Here is a 22,227-nt window from a genome sequence, read left to right as displayed (position 1 = left end):
CACCACTATGTCCTTTTAGTTGCAAAATAGTTGCTGTCTTGTGATAATGTATTCAACTTTAGTTCATTTGAAACCATCTATGTTACAAATATTTTTCACATATGAACCTGGAAGAAAATGGTTCAGGTACGTTTTCTTCACTGCTTTTACATTCTTCATCAAAAGTCTAAGCAATTGTAATCTATGGTTTTCGGTAACTTGAAGGTACTTTTAATGTTTTATGAAATACTTAGCACTGTAGGTTCTGGTATTAGTCCTCAGTAGAGTGTGAGAAAGAAGGGAAGGTTGGAGCAGAATTTGAGAGTGATCAGGAAACACAACTTATGTTGAACTGAAGAGTTCTGAGAAGCCAAAACTGAAAATGCTGGCAGGGTGTTACTTATATACAAAAAAGTCTACAAAAGTGGCAGGCAGTTGATTGAATTAGGTTCCTCCCTACAAAATTTGTCACATAAGTCTGCGTAAAAAAAAAAAAAAAGGAAGAGGATAGTGGGATAGCTGCCAACATATATGTTGAAATTCATCTGCTTATAACTTTTTGTTCTATAATTTTTTAGTAATATTCTCCTCTTTTTTCTTTTTTCTCCTACCGATTCTGTCCTATATTATCCTCCAGCTCTAGCCCATCTCTCACTACCTAATTTCAGTCATCCTCATCTTCCCTGATTCAACCGTAGCTATAGTCAGTCTGTCCCCTTAGCTAGTCACCTGTCTGGACATTTTCCCCTTTTATTTTTGCCTACCTAAAACCTTTCCAAAAAGCCAGTCTGCTGAATCATAAAACTGCTTAGTCGTCAAATGCTGATCTGTGGGGCTATTAAGAAGCCATCCACATTGACCTGTCAACAGTTGCTGCTATTGAATAATTCTGGGCAAGAGCAGGATTCTTCATGTAATGGCCATTTACCCCACTACTACAGCCCAGAATTTTATGAACCCTATCCCACATCGCCCTCCTGGGAAGGACCACCATTGGGTCATATGACCTCAGACAGCTGGGCTCTTCAGGATGAGGGCATGAAGAGTGGCTGCATGAGCACTCTCTTGCTCTTGCCAACCTGTGCTGCTGAGAAAAATGTGCGTATTCTGGCTGCCCTATTCATGCAACTGAGTTTTTCTTGGGAGGGAGTAGGAGATGTTCTGTCTTAACCTGTTTGATTTCATTCTTTTTGTTTAGCATATTCTGACCATCTTCCTCCTCCTCACCTTCCAAAAACCAGAGACCACTACCACCGAAAACCTTTCCTTTGTACGTTCCTTTGAATACCACTGTTTGCTTATAAAACCATCCCACCCATGGAGGATGAGGCATTTAGGAATGTAGTCAGCAATGGACACCTTTTTAGGTGTGTGATTGGGCACTTGGAAATCCTGGCTTTTTATTTTAATAAAAGAAATAAAAAAGTGTGAATTTTTAGCTCGTATATATGGTATTACAATTCCTCTATTCGTGCATTTCAGTGGATTTAGTCTTTGTTCCAGAGCATCCAGGTAGAAACAACGTAGTCTGTGTCCTGCAGACTTGGGATTCTTGGTTTTCTTCTCTATGGCTATGAAATGTTCAGTGAGAATATGACAAAATTTACAGTTTATGAAATGAGAAGAAATATTTATGTACAGCTAGCAACCTTCATTCTACAACGCTAAGTTGTGTTCTTTTGTCTGCGCAGACCCTAAGCTAACTCCAGCACCACTGAATATCTTTAAATAGTTTCTGTTACAGGACAGGAATACACTAACATGTTACTGTATGGTAGCCAGTCATTCCTATCAGGTTGCAAACTTCCGGGGAAAAATGTTTTGCTTCATAGTATACAATTTCTCTAGTGAAGTGTAAGCTTCTTTTACCTCCTAGTGGTTCCCCTCAAGATAAAAGATACTACTGTTCTTTCAGTCCCTAAAAGATGTATGACAGTACATGCTATTGGGGGAAATGATTTCTCCCAAAGTGCTGACTGACTCTTGCTCAATCACCTAAATGTCATACATCTTGTTTTCATTGCCAGTGTTTCTCTTCTATTCCCTTAGTTCTTTTATGTGTTCTTCTTTTTTTCTAAAGATTTAACTACAAAAATCACTCTCTAGTTTGCGAATGAATAGAAACATGAATCTTGTATAGCTTGCTTTTTGTCGTCTAGATTCCTTCCCACTCATATTACAGTATCTTCTTAGCAATTGTAGTTAAAGTGAATTATTTCTTCAACTGTTTAAAAGTGTGATTTCTACTTTTAAAATCCGCTTTGAATATTGTTGATTTTTGTGCTTATTTCTAGAGAAGGGGTAGGCTCAGAAATGCCAACTATGTAGTCTGGGGACTTCTAATCCACTGTTGAGTAGTAGGGGTTTTTCTCTGCTGTCGTCCTATAGAAGGTGAAATTTGGTGATATAAAGGCCAGAGAAGTCTTTGTAGCTTATTCATAAATTCCCTTCTTACCCTGCATCTCTGCTTGGGACTGCTCACGTGAGTAAAGCCATGCGTGTGTTTGTGCTTGCAAGCTTAGGACTGTGTGTGAGAACCATAATGTTAAAAGAAATGGCAGTACAGAAAACTTGTAATGAACTGTCATATACACTTAACTCACCTTTTATGTGAGGAAAAGGAAAACAAATGTGTGCAAGAGAAAATGCTAGGACTTGGACACATGAGCAAGGGAGTAAGGGAACATTCTTGTGTGTAAGCTGATTCGTGCTGATAATTTGTGTGTATGCTCTTAGTTTGTGGCAGATGTGAATTAGCTGGTGTAGCTGTTGAGAGCCAACTGAGGCTTCTTCATTGTGGCCTAAGCTAACTCAAATTACTTCTGTAAAGAGAGTGCAGTTAGTGCAGAGCAACTGGTGATGTGCATTAATTTATTACTACATGCTGACTTGTTCATGTGTTTGAGCCTTCATTCAACAGACTAATGTTAAGCAAGCTGTCCTCAATTTTTTTGTTGGTGACTGTTAAAACTGACCAAGTATTCAGACAGCAAGAAAGCGACACCCTAGGAGTATTAGAAGACAAGGCACGCTCAACTTTTTCCACTTGCTTTGGATGATCTGTCATTAACCAGGGTCCTTGGAGGGGCTGTATTGCTTGTGACCTTAAAATGAATGTACATCCCACCCACAGGACAAAACCAATAACTTCTGGAAACGAAAAGTTACCCAAACCTGCCAGTTAGCATTGGAGTGTCTGCAGCTCCTAAGGAGGAGAGCCCTACTGTTTTCAGCACAGAGAGCACTTGGTCCAAAGGCTTTTGTCATCTCAGATGTGTTCTTCTGTCCTTTCAGGGCACCTGACTGACAGTGAGTGTAATCAGAGGCATATTTCCAAAAAGGGCTCACTGGTAGACCGCAAAAGGAGTTCTAGCCGGTCTCGGCGAAAAGGAGATGAGGCTCAGTCATCAGGATACCACAGTGAAGGCAAGAAACATTATTTTATTTGAAATATCAATATCTTTCTGAATGCTTTTAAGATCCTCAGAGTGTATGTGTATTTCTTTCCTTGTTTCTTACATCTTAGCATTTTGTCTTGTCTTTGCTTTTGTGTTTGGGTTTTTGTTTTACTTTTCAAAGACTATATGAAATATGAAGATGCTGTGAGTAGGGCTGCTGGCTTAACCTGGACTTATTTTTGTGGCTTTTGCCCTCTCTTTTATAAACTGCAGGAGAAACCTTGAAGGAGAAACAAGCTCCCAGAGCTGCCCCCAAACCATCCAGCAGCACGAGCCGACTGAGGGAATTTAAAGAAACAGTGAGCAATATGATCCACAGCAGACCACAGCAAGTTTCTCAAATCAACCAAAATTCCTCTCATGGAGGGAGTAATACAGATCAGGCTGAAACACGGCCCTTAAAAAGCCTATCATCTGCACATTTTCGAGACTGGGAAGTGGAGAGTACCAGTAGTGAGTCTAAATCCAGTTCATGTAGCAGGTACCGGCCAACCTGGAAACCCAAAAGAGAATCTCTGAATATAGACAGCATCTTCAGTAAAGACAAAAGGAAACATTGTGGCTACACTCAGCTTAGTCCCTTCTCTGAAGAGGCAGGTAAGCAGTTGGAAAGAAAGATTTACTTACAAATATGTGGAATTTACAGTCGTCTTCTCTTCATTTTTAAGTTGAGAAGTGAAATTTTGAAGATGGCATATAGGTTGGTGGTGACTTGAGTCCTTGAAGGCTAATCTGTGTGTGTTTATGTTGCATGTGTGATGTTTGTTTTGTTTGTTTTCTGTGTGTAAAATTTCACTTTTTGGGAAGTTACAAGGGAAACTTTACTGTTTTTGCTACTTAAACAGACCCAGTGCTAAACTGCTAAACATCTGGAAGTTCATTGCTTGGAGTAGCTTTTTTATTGGTCACTTTCTCTGGCTCCTGCTATTTTAGCATGATGGCTCAGACTGTGGTGCAGCAAGTACCTCATGCATTAGCATGGAGTTTCTCTTGTGAGTATAAGAGCAGCTAATGATGATTTATCTGGGACTGTTTTGCACTACAGCAGGCTGTGTAATTTGTGCGTAAAGACTTTGTCCTAGGCTTTGATGTTTTTTTGAAGGTAATAGAATCTCTTGTGAAACAACTTCAGGTATCTTTTGTTCCCCCTGCTTCCCTTTCCATGGTCTGCAAATGAATGTAACAGTTATTTTCCTCCTTTATCAAGAAATGGATGCTCCTGAAACTGTAAAGGGTGTGGAGAGCAGGTGTTTACCCATTCCCGTCTTTTATACTGTTATGCTACTGGAGCTGCTACTCTCCTTTCTTAGGTGCTTAAAGGGGACAGTGTGTGGATGAGAAGGGAAAGATTTGTGTGACTGGCAGCAGGGTTGTGGTTAATGATGACACCTGCAGAAATTTTGGAGTCTTGAGAGGGATGGGGATAACTGGAAGGAACTAAAGGTTGAAAAGAATTGGGCAGCATGAAGGAACATACATTTATAGGGAAGATGAAGAGAGAAGAGAACACAGCTTCAGGAAAAGAAAACAAGGGGAGTAAATATGAGGCAAGTGGGAACATAAAGTAAGATCAGTAAGGAAGAATTTAAGTTTTCCAGTTCTCCTGTCTTACATGAATGACACAATATATGAGCCTCATCAAATTGTAACTGGCAAAATAAACTAAAAAGTGCAGCATCTGAAGTAAATACAACAGTACAGTAACAGCTATGAAGTGGAAATACTAAAGGCACAGTTGGATATACTGTAAAATGATTTTGCACAAATACAAATTGTTACAGGGAGGAAGGGATTTTTCTTTCCACATCTGATTGTTACTTGGGGGGAATATGGTAGCATTAAATTGGAGAGATTTGAAGATGAATTTGCTGAATAGGTTGCTGCTTAATGTTATCAGAGATGATGTAAAATTTTTTTCTGCTTCCTATTGCTAATTTTAGGTGATATTAAAGGCAGTGCTTCTGGTTTAAGCATAATTGAGAAGCGAAAATGTGTCTGATTTGCTGTTATGAAACTTGGATCTTCTACTGGGCTATATTCTTTTATCTCAACAGGTAAAGAGCTTATGGAGAATGAGGTGAAGGAACGTGCTGTTCAAGAAACAAGATCAAGCCAATCAAACGTCAGATACAAGCATGGTGTACTAGGCCGTGGCACCCAGCATATGGTGGATCAACATCCTCATCTAATACAGAGAATGGAGTCTGGGTACGAAAGCAGTGAGCGCAACAGCAACAGTCCAGTTAGTCTGGACATGCCCTTGTCTGAAAGCTCAAGCAACCACAGGTAGATTTTAACAAACTTCATTTTTAAAGTGAGGTCTTTGTTTCTTTTTTGTTGTTACATAATGATGTAGGACATGAAAAACAAAACAACAAAATCAGCACAAAAGAGCGGTCCTAGCTTATAGTGCAAATTTATTGAGGCAAGGGATTTCCCTTGTATCTGAGTGAGACTGATTCCTTTTCTTGTCGGTATATTGATAGCTTAGTGCGAGTAAGAAGGAAATAAATGGTGTTCAGTTGAATGAGAAGTGTTGATTAAAATGATGCATCTGAAATAGTCATACCTTTAGTCTATGATTTGAAAACTCAAATATCAAACTTTGCATGTGCTTTGAACAATATGATTGACCTTTTGATAAACCATTATTTGATTTTTTAAAATCTGTGTAGAAAATCAGAAATCAACAGTATTATGGCCCTGTCAGTTTGAGAAGTTCACTGAAATCTTGTAACATATTTGCAATATTTATATGCAAAAATAAATAGGCATCATAACGTGTTTCTCTCCTTGGCTTGGACAGCTGATGCAGTCACAAACCGAACATGTTTATAGCCAGAATAGGAGATTTTCAGCTGTTAAAACCAGTTGAGAACAGCTATCAGATCATGGTTTTAACATGCGTTGTGTGGTCTTTGGAGTAGGTTAGAATTATTGTCCCTTCCCCTTGTTTGCTTTCTCTTCCTCTGTTTCTCCAAAGACTTCCCTGTGGTAGGCTTTTTTTTTCCCTGTGAGGATATAAAAGTAAAATGCGAGTAAATATTTTTGTGATCGTAGAAAATGTACACACAATTTCTCCTTAAGATAGTAGTAACATTGTGTACTATAATTGTTCTCTTTTTGGAGGGACGTTCATATGAAATGGGCAGGTGGATTGGTTCCTGCTTGGCACAGTATTCCCAAGTCTCACAGTAGCAGCATCCTGGAAGTGGAGTCTAATTCTTCAACTGGGAGCTGGACAAACAGCCCACGCACCATTGGAAATGGTAGGATGTACTTCTCAGTAGTCATGGTTCCACAAGATAAATTGTATTGGAGTTGTTCTTTACTTTCTGGATGCTTTTCTTTACAGTGGTGTTCCGAGGAAGGGGAGATGAAACATTGAGCAATACAGCACAGTTTTACAAGATGTAACTTTGGTTTTCCAAAGGGGATTGTAAAAAAAAAAACTTTATTGGAATATTATTTTGATCATGTTGTTCTGGTATCTTTTTCAACAAAGATTGACTTAACTGATTAAGTAAACTTTTTCTCCTATTCTTTCCCATAATTCAGTATTCTGCTGTCAGTGCAAAATGTCTTCCTGACCATAACTGGTAATAACTTCCAGGATTGACTCCTGAAAAGAAGCTCATAATGGTATACAACATCGAAAATTGTCACAAATGAGAATGGGTATTTACAGGACGTTTGGGCTAAAGCTGAGCTTTTATGCAGATACACATTCTGATTATCCTTCTGAGCAAATACTTTATTCCAGAGAATGTCTGGGGAAGGGAGGAAGGGAGATACTTTCTGAACACACTTCATAGTTGAAGTGAGAGCGAAGACTGATTTCTTCTGTGTTGAGTAGAACATTGATAAGCTTTTTCTTCCTCTCATTTTTATCTGCTTCTGCACCTGGATGAAAACTATCTCAGTTGGAATCTGTTTTACTTTCTAAAGCTAATGATCTGGCTACATTGTCATAGCATTGGTTACAAATTACAGGCACAATAAAAAGTCTCGATTTCAGCAGCAATTTACGGTTCTCTTCTGATGATTTGCTCTGTTCCATTTGCTGTTTCTTGGGTCAGTGGATTAAAGGATGGACTGTGTTACAGGGGATCATGAAGCAATACTGCAACGATTCTACCAGGCTCACTGATGCAGAGAGAGCAATTGGAAACAAAATAGCTTGGGCGGGGTTTTAAAACTAAAATTTAACAAAGCAAATTTTATCTGAAATTCTGTAGCCTTTGTTTGGTCAGTATGCTATTGGCTAATGGCAATTGTATTTTTCATTAACATTACTTGTCTTTTAATGGATACTTTGAGAGATTTTTACTATCAAAAATATTTTCTTTGAAGGTGGGGAGATCTTTGGCCCTTTAAAGAGTGAACTGGATGAATTGCAAGAGGAGGTGGCAAGGAGAGCACATGAACAGGAACTACGCAGGAAAAGAGAAAAGGAAATGGAGGCAGCAATGGGCTTTAACCCCCGTCCCAGCAGGTTCATGGATCTAGATGAACTGCAGAATCAGGGTAACCTTTCGAATGCAGTATATTTTGCAAGAAATGTGGTGCTGAATTTTTTTGAACCTTTGAACTTAATTTTCTACTACATGTCTCTCCCCATTCACCCAGTTTTACAATTTTGTACCTTCAGTTAGTGAAAGACCATCAATTTCAAACCTGTTGAATACAGAAAAACAATTTGTTATTTTAAGCAAGTACTTTCTTGAATGTGAAAATAACAACAAGAAACTTCCTAATATATAGTGTTTGTATATATTTGGACCTTTACATTTTTATGTGGTTATATGTACTAGTGATACCTAGATTTAGCTATAAGGGTTCAGCCAGCATCCTGGAATGAGCACCTTTCAGATGCCTCAGATCCACCTGCAGCACAACTTGTTCATTTAGACCACTGTTTTGTTCTTATTTCTTTCTGGTAGCACCACTGACCTAAGCAATTCTGCCTGTTTCTGCCCTTATACTTTTCACTCTCCCTCCCTGCTCAGCTGTGCAGCCGCAGCACAGGGGTGGGAACAAGTACTGGGGCAAGCTTATCTGGTCTAGTGTTGAAAATCTGAGCAGGGTTTGGCATACATATCTTTCAGAAGGGACAAGAATTGAGAAAAAAAATAAAAATTAAAAAGCCAAATATTAACTCTTATTATATCTTTTCCAAGGCCCCTCATGTTTCTGGCTGGGGATGGCAATAGAAAAGGTTTAACTGGAATTTAATTGGAAGAATGGAACTGCAACAGAGGGAGCTTGGTGACAGGATTCACATGTAGCACCTTTGTTTTATTCCTAGTCTCCATCAGCCAGTAAGGGGAGTCAGAGATGGTGGGGTGACCCACTTAGTAGGCTTTGAATGAAACCAAGTAGAGCATGTAAGTGTGGGGCTCTTGGTGGCCATCAGAGGCAAGGAGTGTGGTAAAATGCCTAGGCTCTGCCCTCTCAAATGACTGGGGCAGTCCCACCAAGGCACTGTAGTCTCCTGTGTTGACAAGCCTCCTGGGACTCCTACGCTACTCTCTCCTACCTGGTGTAGGAGAGGAGAGCTAAGGTGCTGGTGTTGTACAGGACAGAAGTGAAGGATGGAGAGGGGCACCCCACAACAGTGCCAGCTGAGGGCACAATGCAGCCAGCATTCTGCAGCTCACAGCTGTGCCAGCTGCTCAGAGCCAGAATGTCACTGTATCAGTGCCAGCTGAAAAATAGGATCTTTATGAGAATGGCTGACTGTGAATGTTGTTACAGTTTGTGCTTTCAGTGAGCCGCTAGGTTATCCTTTGTGGTTCTGCTGTGACCTGCAAGTGTCCAGTTGACAAGTTCTGATCTAACATAATAGACAGATACCTTTTTATTAGTATTGTTGTTTATCTTCATAACACAAATGATAATGATGTAAAAATTGAAATGGGAACCTCTATTCTTGAGCACGAGGATGTTGTCTTCTCTGCTTTTCATGCCCAAAGGGAATAGCATGGTTTTCCAAGAAATGACCCATCTTTGATCTGTTGTTGCATTAATTGGTAGAAGCAAAAATACCTTGGGTTTTCATTGTTAGGAAGAAAGTGAACTAGAATAACGCTTAATCCAAAAAGACTTCAGTGCAATTTTTGAGTTAGTTATTGACCTTAAAGCTGGGGAGGTATTCATTTGTTCCTTTTAAGCCTTTCCCCACCCCAGTCAGAGATGTAATGGCTTAACATTAACAGACTGCTTGATTGCCTGGAATGCTTGCTTGTACACAGAGCTCCAGAACACTTGTGACTCATTTTCCCCTTAAGTAAAATGCTAAACTTATGCAAAGAAAGCTAACTTTAGAATACTGGTCTTGCTTATGAGCCTTAGTAGCCTTGATTTTGAAACTGAATGTGCTGCTTGATTAACTCACTGCTTTAACAGATCTTACTTCTCTCAGCAGTAATTGCTTTTCATGAGTTCTTTGGGATTTGTGTGTTTACATTTGTGCACAAGGGTGCTGGGGAGCAGGTTGGGCCATAGTGTGTGCTATACAAGTTGGTCAAAAAAGTTATTGATGTTCTGTGTCATAACGGAGACCTTCCAGAAAAGGAGCCCACCCCCAAATGAAACAGTCTATTTTTTTCTGTTTTCCCTGGCCTCATTTGAATGTGTACATTTTAGGATACAACTTGCATAATGTTTAATAGATGACACCAGCATGTCTGGGCATTTTCTCCTCTCAGAACTGGATGTTCTGATGCCAGGACATAGTGTTTCGTCTTTTCCTGTTGCGTCCAAGAATGATTTATTCTTATTCTCTGGTGCTATTTTCTAAATTGGTGTAAAAAGAATTACTGACTGTTTTCCGTATCTTTTTGGTTCCTTCCACATGTTTTTCTTCTAAAGCTACAAGACAATTAGATTTTCGTGTTTTGTATGTCTCTTTCAGCAGTTGAGTGTATGCACTCAACACATTCATGGAACTATTTTTTGCATTCATACACGCATTCAAGTCTGAGTGTTGTTCCATGGATATCTCAGTAGGTTCAGTTTGAACACATTTTGTATGGAAGTAATTAGATACCTGAAGAAGAGACAGATGATTTCTGGCAGGGAACTTACGATAATGCAGTACAAGAAAAGCCCTGACCTGCTGTGTTTCCCGATTTATTTATTTTTTCAATGAATTTAATTCTAAATTTAAGTTAACTCTAATTGATAGAAGCTCTGTAATGTGTCCATGCTGTCTTTTTTATACTAATTCAGACTGTTGAAAACAGCATGTTAGGCAAGTACAGCTCTCTGAAGTAAGCAAAATTTGAAGAAAAAATCTGGTTTACGAAGTTCTACTGTGTGTGCATCAAGTATATCAGGGTGCTCAAGTTATACTTCTGCTTAGGAAAGTTTAGGTGTTCCTGTAGATGGTTTGGGATATGCGTAGCCTCTGCAAGAGGTCTGCTACCAATGAGTCAGTGTGTGGAACAATTTGGTGGTCACAAATGGGGTGAGGGTAAACGAGGGTTCTGCACAGAATGAAACCAAAATGAAGGGTGCTGCCCGTTGCAGGGAGGAATGATGACTTTGAGAAGTCCATGCAGGAGGCAGACTCAATCTTTGAAGAGTCGCTGAATCAGGAGCAGAAGGGGGATTGTGCTGCAGCTTTGGCTCTCTGTAACGAAGCTATATGTAAGTAACTCTAACCACTTGAGCTATTGCGCTTTTGGCAGTGCTAATATCTTAGAAAACTGTGAAATATTTAATCATGTTAAATTGTCAGGTTGCAATACAGGGATCCAGATGGTCTTTAGAAAGTGCTGGGTGACAAAATCTTATTTTTTTCAAGCATTCTGTTTTTGGGGTTTTAGTCCTATTCTTCTTCATCTCTGTATTTTCGTGTTTGCATCTGTTTTTGTTGTTCTCTCCAGCGCTATGGCAATAACAGCACTGGGATATTGATGTGTCTTTTCTGGTGCTAAATGCTGCATTTCAGCAAGCACTTTGTAGGTAACTTTGTGCCACTTGGCCCTCGTTTAGCAATTTTTCCCAATCCTCAGGCCAAATTACAAAGGGTATTAAATTCCCCTGTTTCTCATGGAGGATGTAGCATAGGGAAGAAAACAGTAGCCTGCTTTTTACATCCTTTGGATTTAAAAAAAAACAAAAAAAAAACAAGCCTATGCTGTACCTAACACTCAGGAAGAAAAGCAATAGGACATAGAAGTGCTTAAATGCATTGTGACCTTTGAGAATGCGTGCTATGTGATTTCTTTTTTTTTGGTCTTTTTCTGTTATGACTGGCTGGCTGTCTCACCCCATGCTCTTCTCTGTCTGTATAGAATGGCTGCAGACAGGGTAGGCAGTTTCTGTGCATTTGTTGAAATTGAAATTGCCTCTTATGGGCTGCAGAATAAGGGGCAATATACAGCTATTGTGAAATCTCTTAGCTTCCATTCCAGCAAGGTATATGCTGACTTTCAGATCCCAGCTTGGTATTCCTGCACATAAAGGGAGTCCCAGGTATGGAGCATACAGAAGGAGGAAAGATGAATGAAGCAGCAATGTGGTAGGGTTGGAAAGAGCCTGTGTGAAGGGGATGAGAAGTTGGGCTAAAAACATGATTAATTTTTTCTTTCAACTTTATTTTGGTTTAGTTTCAATTAACTTGTTTGGACACCTGGCTAAGCTGAATGTGCATTAATGGAAACAGTAGCATCCTTGTTATCTCTTGTGTGGCAGTATTTGCATGGTCCATGTTTTATGTTCTTGCTGCATCTTTTATTCTTTTTTTTTTCAATTTTATTCCTTTTTTCTGTTTGTTTTTCTGCTATGTTTTCTTTTGCATTTTAGCTAAACTAAGACTTGCCATGCATGATGCCAGCTCTAGCACTCACAGCAGAGCCCTAGTCGATAAGAAGCTGCAAATCAGTATCCGAAAAGCCCGGAGCCTCCAGGATCGCATGCAGCACCAACAGCCATCGCAGCCGCTGCCGTCGCCAACCTGCCACCCACCACAGGGCGGCACCATGGCCCAGTCTACAAGGTAGTCCAAGTATATCACCTAGACCCAGATCTGAGCTGCGTCTGAGCAGTACAGTCTGAAAATAAGTAGCCAGCTATATATATTCCCCTGGATAGTGCAAATTCTACAGTGATGCTCCTCATTACTTTCTTCTTTAGGTTAAATCATATTTTAAGAGGGTCAGCTACCTTTTTTTCTCCCCCTCCCCAATCTTTTTAGAATAGTTCACTGTGCATGTGTTCAAAATGTGGGCTGTGACAGAGAATTGTAGCAGTCAGTGCCTTGTAGCATTAATGTTTTGTGTACAGAGAGAAAGAATACGTTAGATGATAACCTAGCCAGAGGGGGGTCTTAGGATATAACGTGCAACTCTACTATCAGGAGCACTTTGAGGACTCAGTCAGTAAAAGACTGTACTATCATAAAAGTCTTGCTATAGCTGCTTTTATATTAGGAACAACAACCAACATGTTTTAGTGCACTGTAGTCTGAAAAGCATCAAGTACACTGGTCTCTTCTTTCTAGTCCACTTCTCTAGCGGTGCTGTGGTACAGCTCTTGGATCTAGATCCTGATCCTGTCACCTTGACGTACTCTCCCTGATGCTCTGTCATTCTTCATTTTCCTTCTGTGCTTCCCAGTTTCCTGTAGCCTGATCTAGCAGGCTCTTCAACATCTCTTCATGATTTTTTTCTTCCATATGGATTCAACTCTAGCATAATTAACTCTGTGCTATAACTGATCCTTCTTACCCTCTTTAGCATGCAGTTTAACCCGTCTTTCTTCCCATGCCATTCCCTCCTAGCACTAGACCATCCCTGTCCAATTTCTAGGATGTTTCTTGAACTGTTACTTTCCTTTCCTTTCTCCTTTCTTATGTGCTGTATTATCTGAAACTTAGATGAAATCTCAGATGAGAATCCTTTTTCCTTTTTTTTAAAATGCCACATACAGCTATATACTAAAACTCAATTAATTTACACACCAGACAAGCTAGAGCTCATAATGTTCTTTTCCTGCACTAGCTGGATTGTACGTAATGAGGGCTGATCATTTTGTCAATCGGGGTCCCTTGTATTCTCCTTTATAGGAAAAGTGCAGAGCCCCAGTTATGCATTTTGGCAGATTTTAAGAAAATGAAAAAGCAGAACTTTTTAAACTAATTTTGTTCATGTTGTGCTTGCTCACTGCTGCTTTGTGAAAAGAACATTACTTTTACAAAAGTTGTATTGAACCAAATATTAATATTGCAGCCAGTGAAAAGAATCTACTCATAGCCAGAGTTTTGAACTCTTACTTTGATTTAAAAAAAAAAAAAAAGTTGTAGACAGTGCAAACCTTGCCATTAGTCATATACAAGGTCATTCTGCTACACACATCAACTAGGTCCTCATAATGTTAACTTCCATTCTGTACATCTCAAGGAGGAAACAAAGCAATGATGTTACAGTTCCCTCAAGTTCTCTGTTGGATCTGTTTGTAGCCTGTTGTCTCCTCACAGGGACGTGAACTTGGAACTGCTTTTTAGGTCTGCATATTAAAATGCTGAACTAAATGCAGAAAAATGCCAAGGACGTGTATGACTTAAGGATGTAACTGTCTTATATTGGAATATACGAATACAAATTATTATTTAGAAATATACATAGAATACAAATTTATTGCAAAATAATGGTTATATATTTAACATGAACTTTATTTAACTTGTTGGATAAATATCTCAAAGCTGAGAATACAGTGATAACATGAGTGAGATTTCAACCTGTTCCTTCCATTTATCAAGTTATTTTACGTGAAGTTACCTAGAGAGAGAGGATGTTATGGAAATACCAGTTCATATTCAGATCATGAACTTGTCCAAAGTATTTACCAAAAAAATCTAAGATGTTAACGTTGGAAACAATTTTTATTTTATGTCAGTGCTATTTTTACTATTCTTAAAATTGTTCCTTCTCACACACTGTCTGCTGGTTAAAGTACCTAGGGTGCTGTACAAGAATACTGTGAAAGTTTCTATAAAACATAACTGTAGTAAAGTAATATTCAAAATATGAAATGGATTCAGCAGTTCAATTATAGTAGGAAATCAGACTTAGAAGCGAAGGACTAGCATGTATGTATCTACTGAATTTTAATACAAAGTCTTCATCAGAATTCAGTTAGCAAAAAGAAAGTGTGTTTTGAGGAGTATGTAGCATAGGGTAAGTTCTGCACCCTAGGGATAAATGTAAGCAATGACTACTGCTAATCATTTACCCTTCTGTGTGTTTTAGTGAACAGACTGGCCCGCTCCAAGTACTGCTGAGCCAGGAGGTACCACTGGAACCCAACAAAGAAGTGGAATTTGGGTCCAGTTCTTTTTTCCACCCACCTGCTTCCTGCCATGAATTGCACTCATCATTATATCCAGAGTCTTCCTCCCTGTCCCCTACTGAAAGCAGTCCATCCAACAGGATCTCTCCAAACTTCCAGTCTGCTTCTGCTGATTTTCATGACCAAGTTCCCTCTTTTCCCTATAGGCAAGGGTTGGCAGAGAGCCCTGCAAGAACTGAGAATGATACCCACTATAGCGTGGAACTTATTGACGCTACAGCCGCAGGGCCAAAAGACTATAGGGAATGCTGCAGTAGCAGAAAGTTAGAAGAGGTTCATAGCATAACACCCATTCTCACACCTCAGTACAAATCCAAGGCTAACACAGTAAACTCTGGATCTTTGCCTACACTGTTGCACTGTCCACATCCACCACAAGCAGCATCTCCTGAAAAGGACAACCAGCGCAGTCCTTGTTCCAAACTTGCAAGCTCTCCAGTACGACCCAGAATTGATCATTTAGGGGGCTATCATGCAATGACCCCTGCAACTTCATCCCCTTCACAGCAATGCTCCCTGGATCCTTTGCAGAAAACAAATAAGTACTCCAGAGCATACAGCCATGAGATTTTATTACCCTCACAGGATGAACATGGCACAGCAGGAAGTTGCACATCTGAGGGTTTTAGTACAAAGGGACATGTTCGCTCCTTGGCAGAGCAGTTTCAGAGAATGCATGCAGTCTCCCAGAGAAAAGGTACTCATGAAAAAGGCTGGATTGCTGCAGTATGTCAGGATAAGAAGTCTCCAAAGTTAATACAAAAATCTTTCATCAATCCTTCACCCTCTGGTTACAGACAGCTAATCCATCAAAACCAAGAGAACAAAAACCAGTCTTCTGAAAAATTATATTCAACTATGGATATTAGGGATGGGGTAGTTTCTTTGGAGGGTTTTAGTGCCCAGCATGTTGCTTCTAAGAGTGTTTGTGCTCACAGTGAAGAGCTGTGTAGAAGAGGTGGACAGAATATAGCAGACCCTGCATCCTACCTGGAAAGGCACTGTCATGATGGAGGAATGAAACAGGTGGATGATGGAGCTACTAGTAGCATGGTTGCCTCTATGCCTGTGGACCATTGGGTGGATAATGTTACTAGGTATTACAGTTCTCAGAAGGATAATAAGAATACTGAATGGCTTCCTGTACCTGGGAGAAGTCCATCCCTTTCTGATCAGAGAGCAGTTGGAGATGACTTGAGCAGGATCCCAGTACATCTGCATCCACAGTGGAATCAAGACACAGAACAGGAGCTCTCAGAACTGGAATCCCTCTATCAGACTAGTCTGCAGGCATCTCAGGCCACTAGGCCTTTCTTGGGAAGACAGGACAGTGCTAGGTATCCATTTGACCAATCAGGTAAGAATACTGCAGTTGTTTTTCTTGGTTGACCTGCCTATGTATTTCATTATAGGTGAAGGTGTATTTTCCAGTCAGTTTAATTAAATGGGCATGAATTTGTGCAAAGATGCAGAAAGATTCAGATTGAGGATTCTGAAACCATTCTAACCATAGAGGTAGAGAAGCACTGTGATCGTACTGTCTGGGGAGGCTGCAGTAGCTGTTGAGCTTGGCAAACAGCAATATCTGTTAATATCTTGTTATCTGGAAATAATTGATCCTTTTTTCAAGTAGGGAGACAGCTGTTTAGGTCAGGCTACTCAATTTTGCTGTTTGAAAGTTCTGCATCACCTCTGCAACTCATTAAACTGTTCCTATGCCTGGAATGAATGTTCTCCAAACTTGTGAATTTTAACTGTAATTGTATTGTATTTGAGAGTTTAGTATGCACGTGGTTGAGGGGAATAACTTTTAAAAGTGTTACTAGGTCTGTGAGAGTTGAACTTTTTTTTTTGGCTAAGGAACATACACATTAAGTTCTGGAAAAGTACTTGTGAAAGTGGCACTGAGGGTACGTGGTCTGTGCTAAGATCCCTGAGAACTTGTAGATTAGTTGGTACCAAAAGTAAACTAAGAGATTCTGGTGCTGTTGGTGAGAACAGCTCTGACATTGTTGGAGATACCTGTTTGAGTGCGATGATAGCAGCCCACTTCCACTTAAGCTGTTCTAATCTCCTGCTGGGATAGGACAACATTGATTCTCTGCCTAGCACAAATGAAACAAACTTCTTTTTGATCCATGTCTTTGTATTAGAGCTACGAATTTTCTGATCAAATGCAAAGCAGTCCAAAAACTTGATGGATACCAAAGTATGTGCATGTGTGTATAAATAAAATACATAGCAATATATACACAAGATAGGTTTCCCCATGCCCTGCAACTGTGGGGGGTAGGAACCTCTGTTTTTCCTTGTAAATCAAGCCAGGCTGTGACCAGAGTGAATACCCTAGTAAGCTCTTGAACAGGTTTTTATACAACAGCTCAAATATTCCATGAAATTCTCATCTTATGCTTTCCTGGCAGACCTGATCCTAAATAAGCCATTTCCTTTTTTTTTTTTTTCCAGAATTAGGCAAGGTCTCCCCTCACAGATACTCTCTTGCATGGGCTTGGATCAGAAGGTCTTATGTGTTCCTTTTTAGCACACTCATTTGGGAACTTCTTTATGGAAACCTAGCAGGATAGAGCCCGCTTGCTTTAATGTTAACCGGAGCCCCAGAGTTCTGTCATGCCCTATTTCTTATGCTAACACTTTTCTTGCCTGTTTTCCCACCGCATCGTGAGGGATGAGATACAGATATCTTTTTAAAGTTTGTGTTTGAGATCTTTGCTTCTTATTTGCTGTGACTTTCAAATGCTTCTTCCTAAGCTCTGCAAACTCTGTTTAAAAACAAAATATCTATGTAATGAACTAGGTGAAAATCACCTGAGTAGATCTAGCACAGCTCGCTCTCTCTTAACTTGGATTACTTCTTCATTTGGAAATACAGTTTAAGCTTTCTGTACCTTATCAACTGTTTTTGTCAGACTTCTGCATCCAAATTCATGGTGAAAATGCCACTGAAGCTTTACTGGAGCTTTATAATAGAGAGTAAAAGCCCTAAGACCCAATCCTCCAAGTGTCTCCCCAATGCAGAAGGGGTGTTGTTACCAGCCACCTCAATTTTCTTCCTTCATAGATAGATTCCCTGTGACCATTTTTATTAGGCCATTGATCTACCTGCATATTTCTTGAGAAATTTTAGGATTATATGTGGGTGGCGGCACACTAAAATAAAGTAACTGTGGTGATCTTTGTTAAAAATAGCACTTTCAGCTGCTTAGCCAGAAGAATGAATGGCTGGCGAACTGTAGCATTGGGTGGCCACAAGTAGATGGACATGTGGGGATCTTAAAGGTGATGGGTCTTGTTTATCCCAAGTAACTTCAAGTGACTGGCTTGGTGGCTGATTTTCTGTCCATTGACAGAACCACAGAAAGGTTGAGGTGGGAAGAGATCTCTCTGGAGATCATTTAGTCCGACCCTCCTGCCAAGCAGGATCACCTAGAGCACATTGCGCAGGATGGCATCCAGGCAGGTTTTGAATATGTCCAGAGAAGGAGACTCCCCAGCCTCTTCGGGCAACCTGTTCCAGTACTCTGTCACCCTCACAGTAAAGAAGTGTTTTCTCATATTACCTGGAACTTCTTTAGCCCCCCTAAACCATCTTGCCTCTGTATCAGCCAAGTACTGGTGTGCAGCTAAATCGTTAAATCTTAACTCTGTTAAATAGTTCAATTCCCTGTTCCCTAGAAACCCTGTAAAGGGGCAAGTGAAACAGGAGTGAGTGTCTTGGACTCTCCCTTTGACACTGTTGGGAGTTAGCTTATGTATTGATCTTCCAGGAATTTGTGATTACTTCTCATTCTGTGTATTTAGCCTATCTTCTGCCAAGATAGACAGAAATGTGACATAATGTACAATTAAGCCCCGAGATTAACCATACCATTTTCTTTCCCAGTCTCTGCAAACCTGAATGTGAGGAAGCTGCATACTACAGCTGGCATGGGTCTCTCGAAAACCCCAACAGCAGAGGTCGAGCGCAATCTGTATGGATCCACTGTCTCTTCTGTCTCCAAGGTGATGACGTTTACTAAGATGTGCTTAGGGAAGGGAAGGAAGCACTTTGTGCGAGTGAAAAAAGTTACAGTTGGGAGAAGTGGAATATATTTTTAAAAAGAAAGGTAGTGGAATCATTGATACTAATATTAGAGAATTTTAAGTTCAGTCTAGCTCAGAATTAATTAGTGAAAACATGAGCAATTCATGCTATGTGGAGCTTGCATGCAATCATGTTATCCAAATTCTGACTCTGAGATCACATACCCCCTGAAAACTTGAACATTTTGGCTTTGTGTTCCAACTTAGGATAACTGCTTCTGGATATTACCACTTACAGGGGCACAGATTTTTTTTCCCAGTTTTGACTGTGTCATTGCATCTTTTTGAAAGACAAGGGTTTAATGTTATATTTGCTGCAGTTGGTAGATGGTCACCTCAGAGGGGAAGAAGATGCTTTTTTCTTTTTTCTGAGGAGAACCTGTTTAAATAACTGGCAGTTGCATATCAGTGTCTGTACATGAATGTGTATTCATACAAGTATTTTGTGGGGAAATCATACTTTCTATAATACTTCCATACTCATTAAATGGTCTTGCTTATATAGAACAAGTGAAAAGAAAAAGAAAATAATCATTTTCCTTGCTAACATAAGATCAGTAAGCTTCCAGCACTCATCAAATAATCCTGGTGTTTTTTAGTTATGAGAAGACTGTAGTACTTTATTGTATTTTGCTATAGAAAGAAATGGCTATAAGGGATAATATTTTTGATAATCAGATACAGAAAGACCCATTTGCTTTAAGTTCTCAAGACTTGAATGAAGGATTTCAAAAGAGGAAAGGTCATGGAATTTCATTAAAGTATAAGCAGTCTGTTAGATGTATATTGATCAATTCCCTGTAGTTATTATACAAAATTGATGTTAACAGAAAGCCTTTTCTGAACTGTGTGATATTGTCTGCAGGTCACGTATACCAGAGAACATAGCAGGGAACCAGAAGAGGAGGAAATGTACAGTGCAGAGAATTTTCGTCGCATTGCTCGCAGTCTCAGTGGGACAGTTGTCTCGAACAGAGAAGAGACCTTGGTCTCTTCTCACAGTTTTGTAAGTAGAATGATGTGTAGCTTTCCAAAGAGCCATTATCTGCATGTAGAGTTGCTGTTTTCTGTCCACATTTAGTAGCTAATGAACAAGATGGCAGGCAACTTGAACAATAAGCCAAGATGAGAGTTTGTCTTTGTGAATTTTGTTCTCCTTCTAGTAGAAGAATGAGCTTTTATTTAAATAACAAAGGCATTTTCTTCAGGAGTCATTGCAGAGTAATACCTGCTGTGGCTGGTAACCATGTGAGCTAATATTCCTTGCCCCGTATAAAAGGGCATCCAGTATAATCTTTTCATTTGACTTAATTATTTTTCAATAACACTTCTAATACAGCTTTGATCTTAAAAAAAAAAAAAAAAAAAAAAGATTGCACTAGCCATATGAAAGTTTTTGCTCTCCTGTGTGCATATTCAGCAAGTGGCATTTTTAGCAAGAAAAGGTAAGCGTAAAGGCTAGATGATTCTAGAATTGGTACGTAACATGCAGCCGGTTACATACAGGAAGTAACTAAGAATAGGTAGGGTTGTTTTTTTCTCCTCCTTTATCTCTGTTGAAGTAGTATAAACCAGTATAAAGTAGCATAACCAGCTATAATGTGAAGGTTTAGCTTGGATCTATTTTTTGTTAAATACACTTAAATTTTTATTGCAAACCAACTGCAAAATAAGTGTAGAAGTCTTAGTTGTGAAATCAGTTGTGTAGACTGGCTGATGTGATTGTAACTTTCTGCTGTGTACAGTAAGTTAAGAATATGTATGTAAACTTCTGAATGTTTGCTCCTCAGCATACTTTACTGAGGTCTTTAATGCATACCTGGAGGTGCTGGCAGAAGCAGTCAAAAACCTCTAGTTGTCCACCCCTCCCTCTGCTGAAGATTTTTGTCCCCACAACAGAAGCAACCAATAGGATGGCTGTCTGTCACCACTGTTCAGGTTAATCACTGGGCTCAAGTCAGTGATGGTTTGTTATCATGTTCAGTTATGCAATGATGGGGGAGAGGGTATGCATCCTATTTAGCCAGCACTGCTTTGGGGTGAGTAGCTTCTAACAGAGTGTACTGGTACAGTACTGGTAAATCCTTCAACTGCACCAGGTAAATCTCTTCAGTCTTCAATCAGAGCTCTCAGTAAAGCCTGCTAGAAAATAAGGATCAGAAATACCCCTATTTGATTTCATGGCTTGTGTAGTATGGCATTTCCAACTCTGACCTTCTGTTGATCTGTGGTTTCAATTTGTGAACCAAACCTTCATGATAAATTTGTGTGTTCTTTTTCTCCTTGGTATATTTCAATCTTGGTATATACCAAGTTTCTTTGATGTATTTCTCCAGGTATATTCAAGTCGAACAATCCTCTTAAATAGCTCACCACTGCAGTAAAAGCCTTACTGGATTGATGCAGTTTTTATTTGTATTTCTTTTTCACATACAAATGCATGTCATCTTTTTCCCAGTAATTCATCCCTTTCCTTGGATCAGCACCATTGTTGCTTGATTCAACCCAACTCTGTGTTTACTCATCATTTTGTTTTTTCTTCTCCTTTCTCATTTGATAAAAGGAAGCACCAAATATGAGGAAAATGCCAATGGAAACCAGCCACCATTCTTCCAGCTCCACTTCCCTTCCTTTCCCCCACGATCCTCCTGTGTTTCCCTTTGATCCCCAGCACACCCCAAACCAGGTGCAGCACCTACCCCATGATGTACTGATGCCCAGCATGGTGGGCAAGGCACGTAAACCGTCAGGTAATCACAGGACTTTTCATCCTCCTTCATGATGAGAAATGTTGCTGAAATATGACTATGCAGGTCTTGTCTTTCATAATGATATTTCACCATCAGCCTGAATTCCTCCAGAAATTTGGAAGGATGAAACACATTCTTTTTCTCCTTCTCTGCCCTTTGGCATTGTCCACTTAGCACAGAATCACTGAACATAACAAAAGTGAATTATCTTCATGGAAATGTTATAGTTACTTTTTAATATGAAATCATATTCATGTTTTTGTGAGGTATTTTCTTTAGCACTAAAATAGCAGTAAACCCCACCACTTTTCTGTCATGTATTAGAGTACTTCCACAAGCCGCTAGTTCCAGCAAATTACACATGTAGTTGTGCTAATAGAAATAACTAACTCCTGCATTTTTTTCCATATGAATTAATTTCCTTGTGAAAGTCATCAGAACCAATTTAATCTACCAGCATTGAAATACTTTGATGGGCTTCTCCTTGGTGACATGAGAGATGGCTATTAAAGAAATCTTTTGCCTTGTGAAGTGTCTGACGCTAACTGAAGTAAAATAAGCAGGAAATGCAGAAAGGAAAG

At 39.6% G+C, this 22,227-nt stretch overlaps 1 protein-coding gene across 10 annotated transcripts in view; it reads left to right on the top strand.

Moving 5' to 3' along the window:
* USP54 (ubiquitin specific peptidase 54) overlaps positions 1 to 22,227 on the top strand; it is a 101,629-nt gene that overhangs the window by 77,782 nt on the left and 1,620 nt on the right. For 4 of the 10 annotated variants that reach the window (XM_040563395.1, XM_040563392.1, XM_040563393.1 and 1 more), the window contains 11 exons: positions 3,274 to 3,405; positions 3,651 to 4,034; positions 5,492 to 5,723; positions 6,564 to 6,706; positions 7,791 to 7,964; positions 10,971 to 11,090; positions 12,252 to 12,444; positions 14,696 to 16,152; positions 18,697 to 18,815; positions 19,762 to 19,902; positions 21,460 to 21,646. In XM_040563395.1, coding sequence (XP_040419329.1) covers positions 3,274 to 3,405; positions 3,651 to 4,034; positions 5,492 to 5,723; positions 6,564 to 6,706; positions 7,791 to 7,964; positions 10,971 to 11,090; positions 12,252 to 12,444; positions 14,696 to 16,152; positions 18,697 to 18,815; positions 19,762 to 19,902; positions 21,460 to 21,646 — 3,282 coding nt within the window. The remainder of the gene's footprint in view (positions 1 to 3,273; positions 3,406 to 3,650; positions 4,035 to 5,491; positions 5,724 to 6,563; positions 6,707 to 7,790; positions 7,965 to 10,970; positions 11,091 to 12,251; positions 12,445 to 14,695; positions 16,153 to 18,696; positions 18,816 to 19,761; positions 19,903 to 21,459; positions 21,647 to 22,227) is intronic. The other 6 variants (XM_040563399.1, XM_040563400.1, XM_040563401.1 and 3 more) reach the window with 4 other exon arrangements.

This window comes from Cygnus olor, chromosome 7 (assembly GCF_009769625.2).
Source record: "Cygnus olor isolate bCygOlo1 chromosome 7, bCygOlo1.pri.v2, whole genome shotgun sequence".
NCBI lineage: Eukaryota > Metazoa > Chordata > Aves > Anseriformes > Anatidae > Cygnus > Cygnus olor.
Note: the sequence above shows the minus strand (reverse complement) of the source record. Positions and strands in the feature narration are given on the sequence as shown.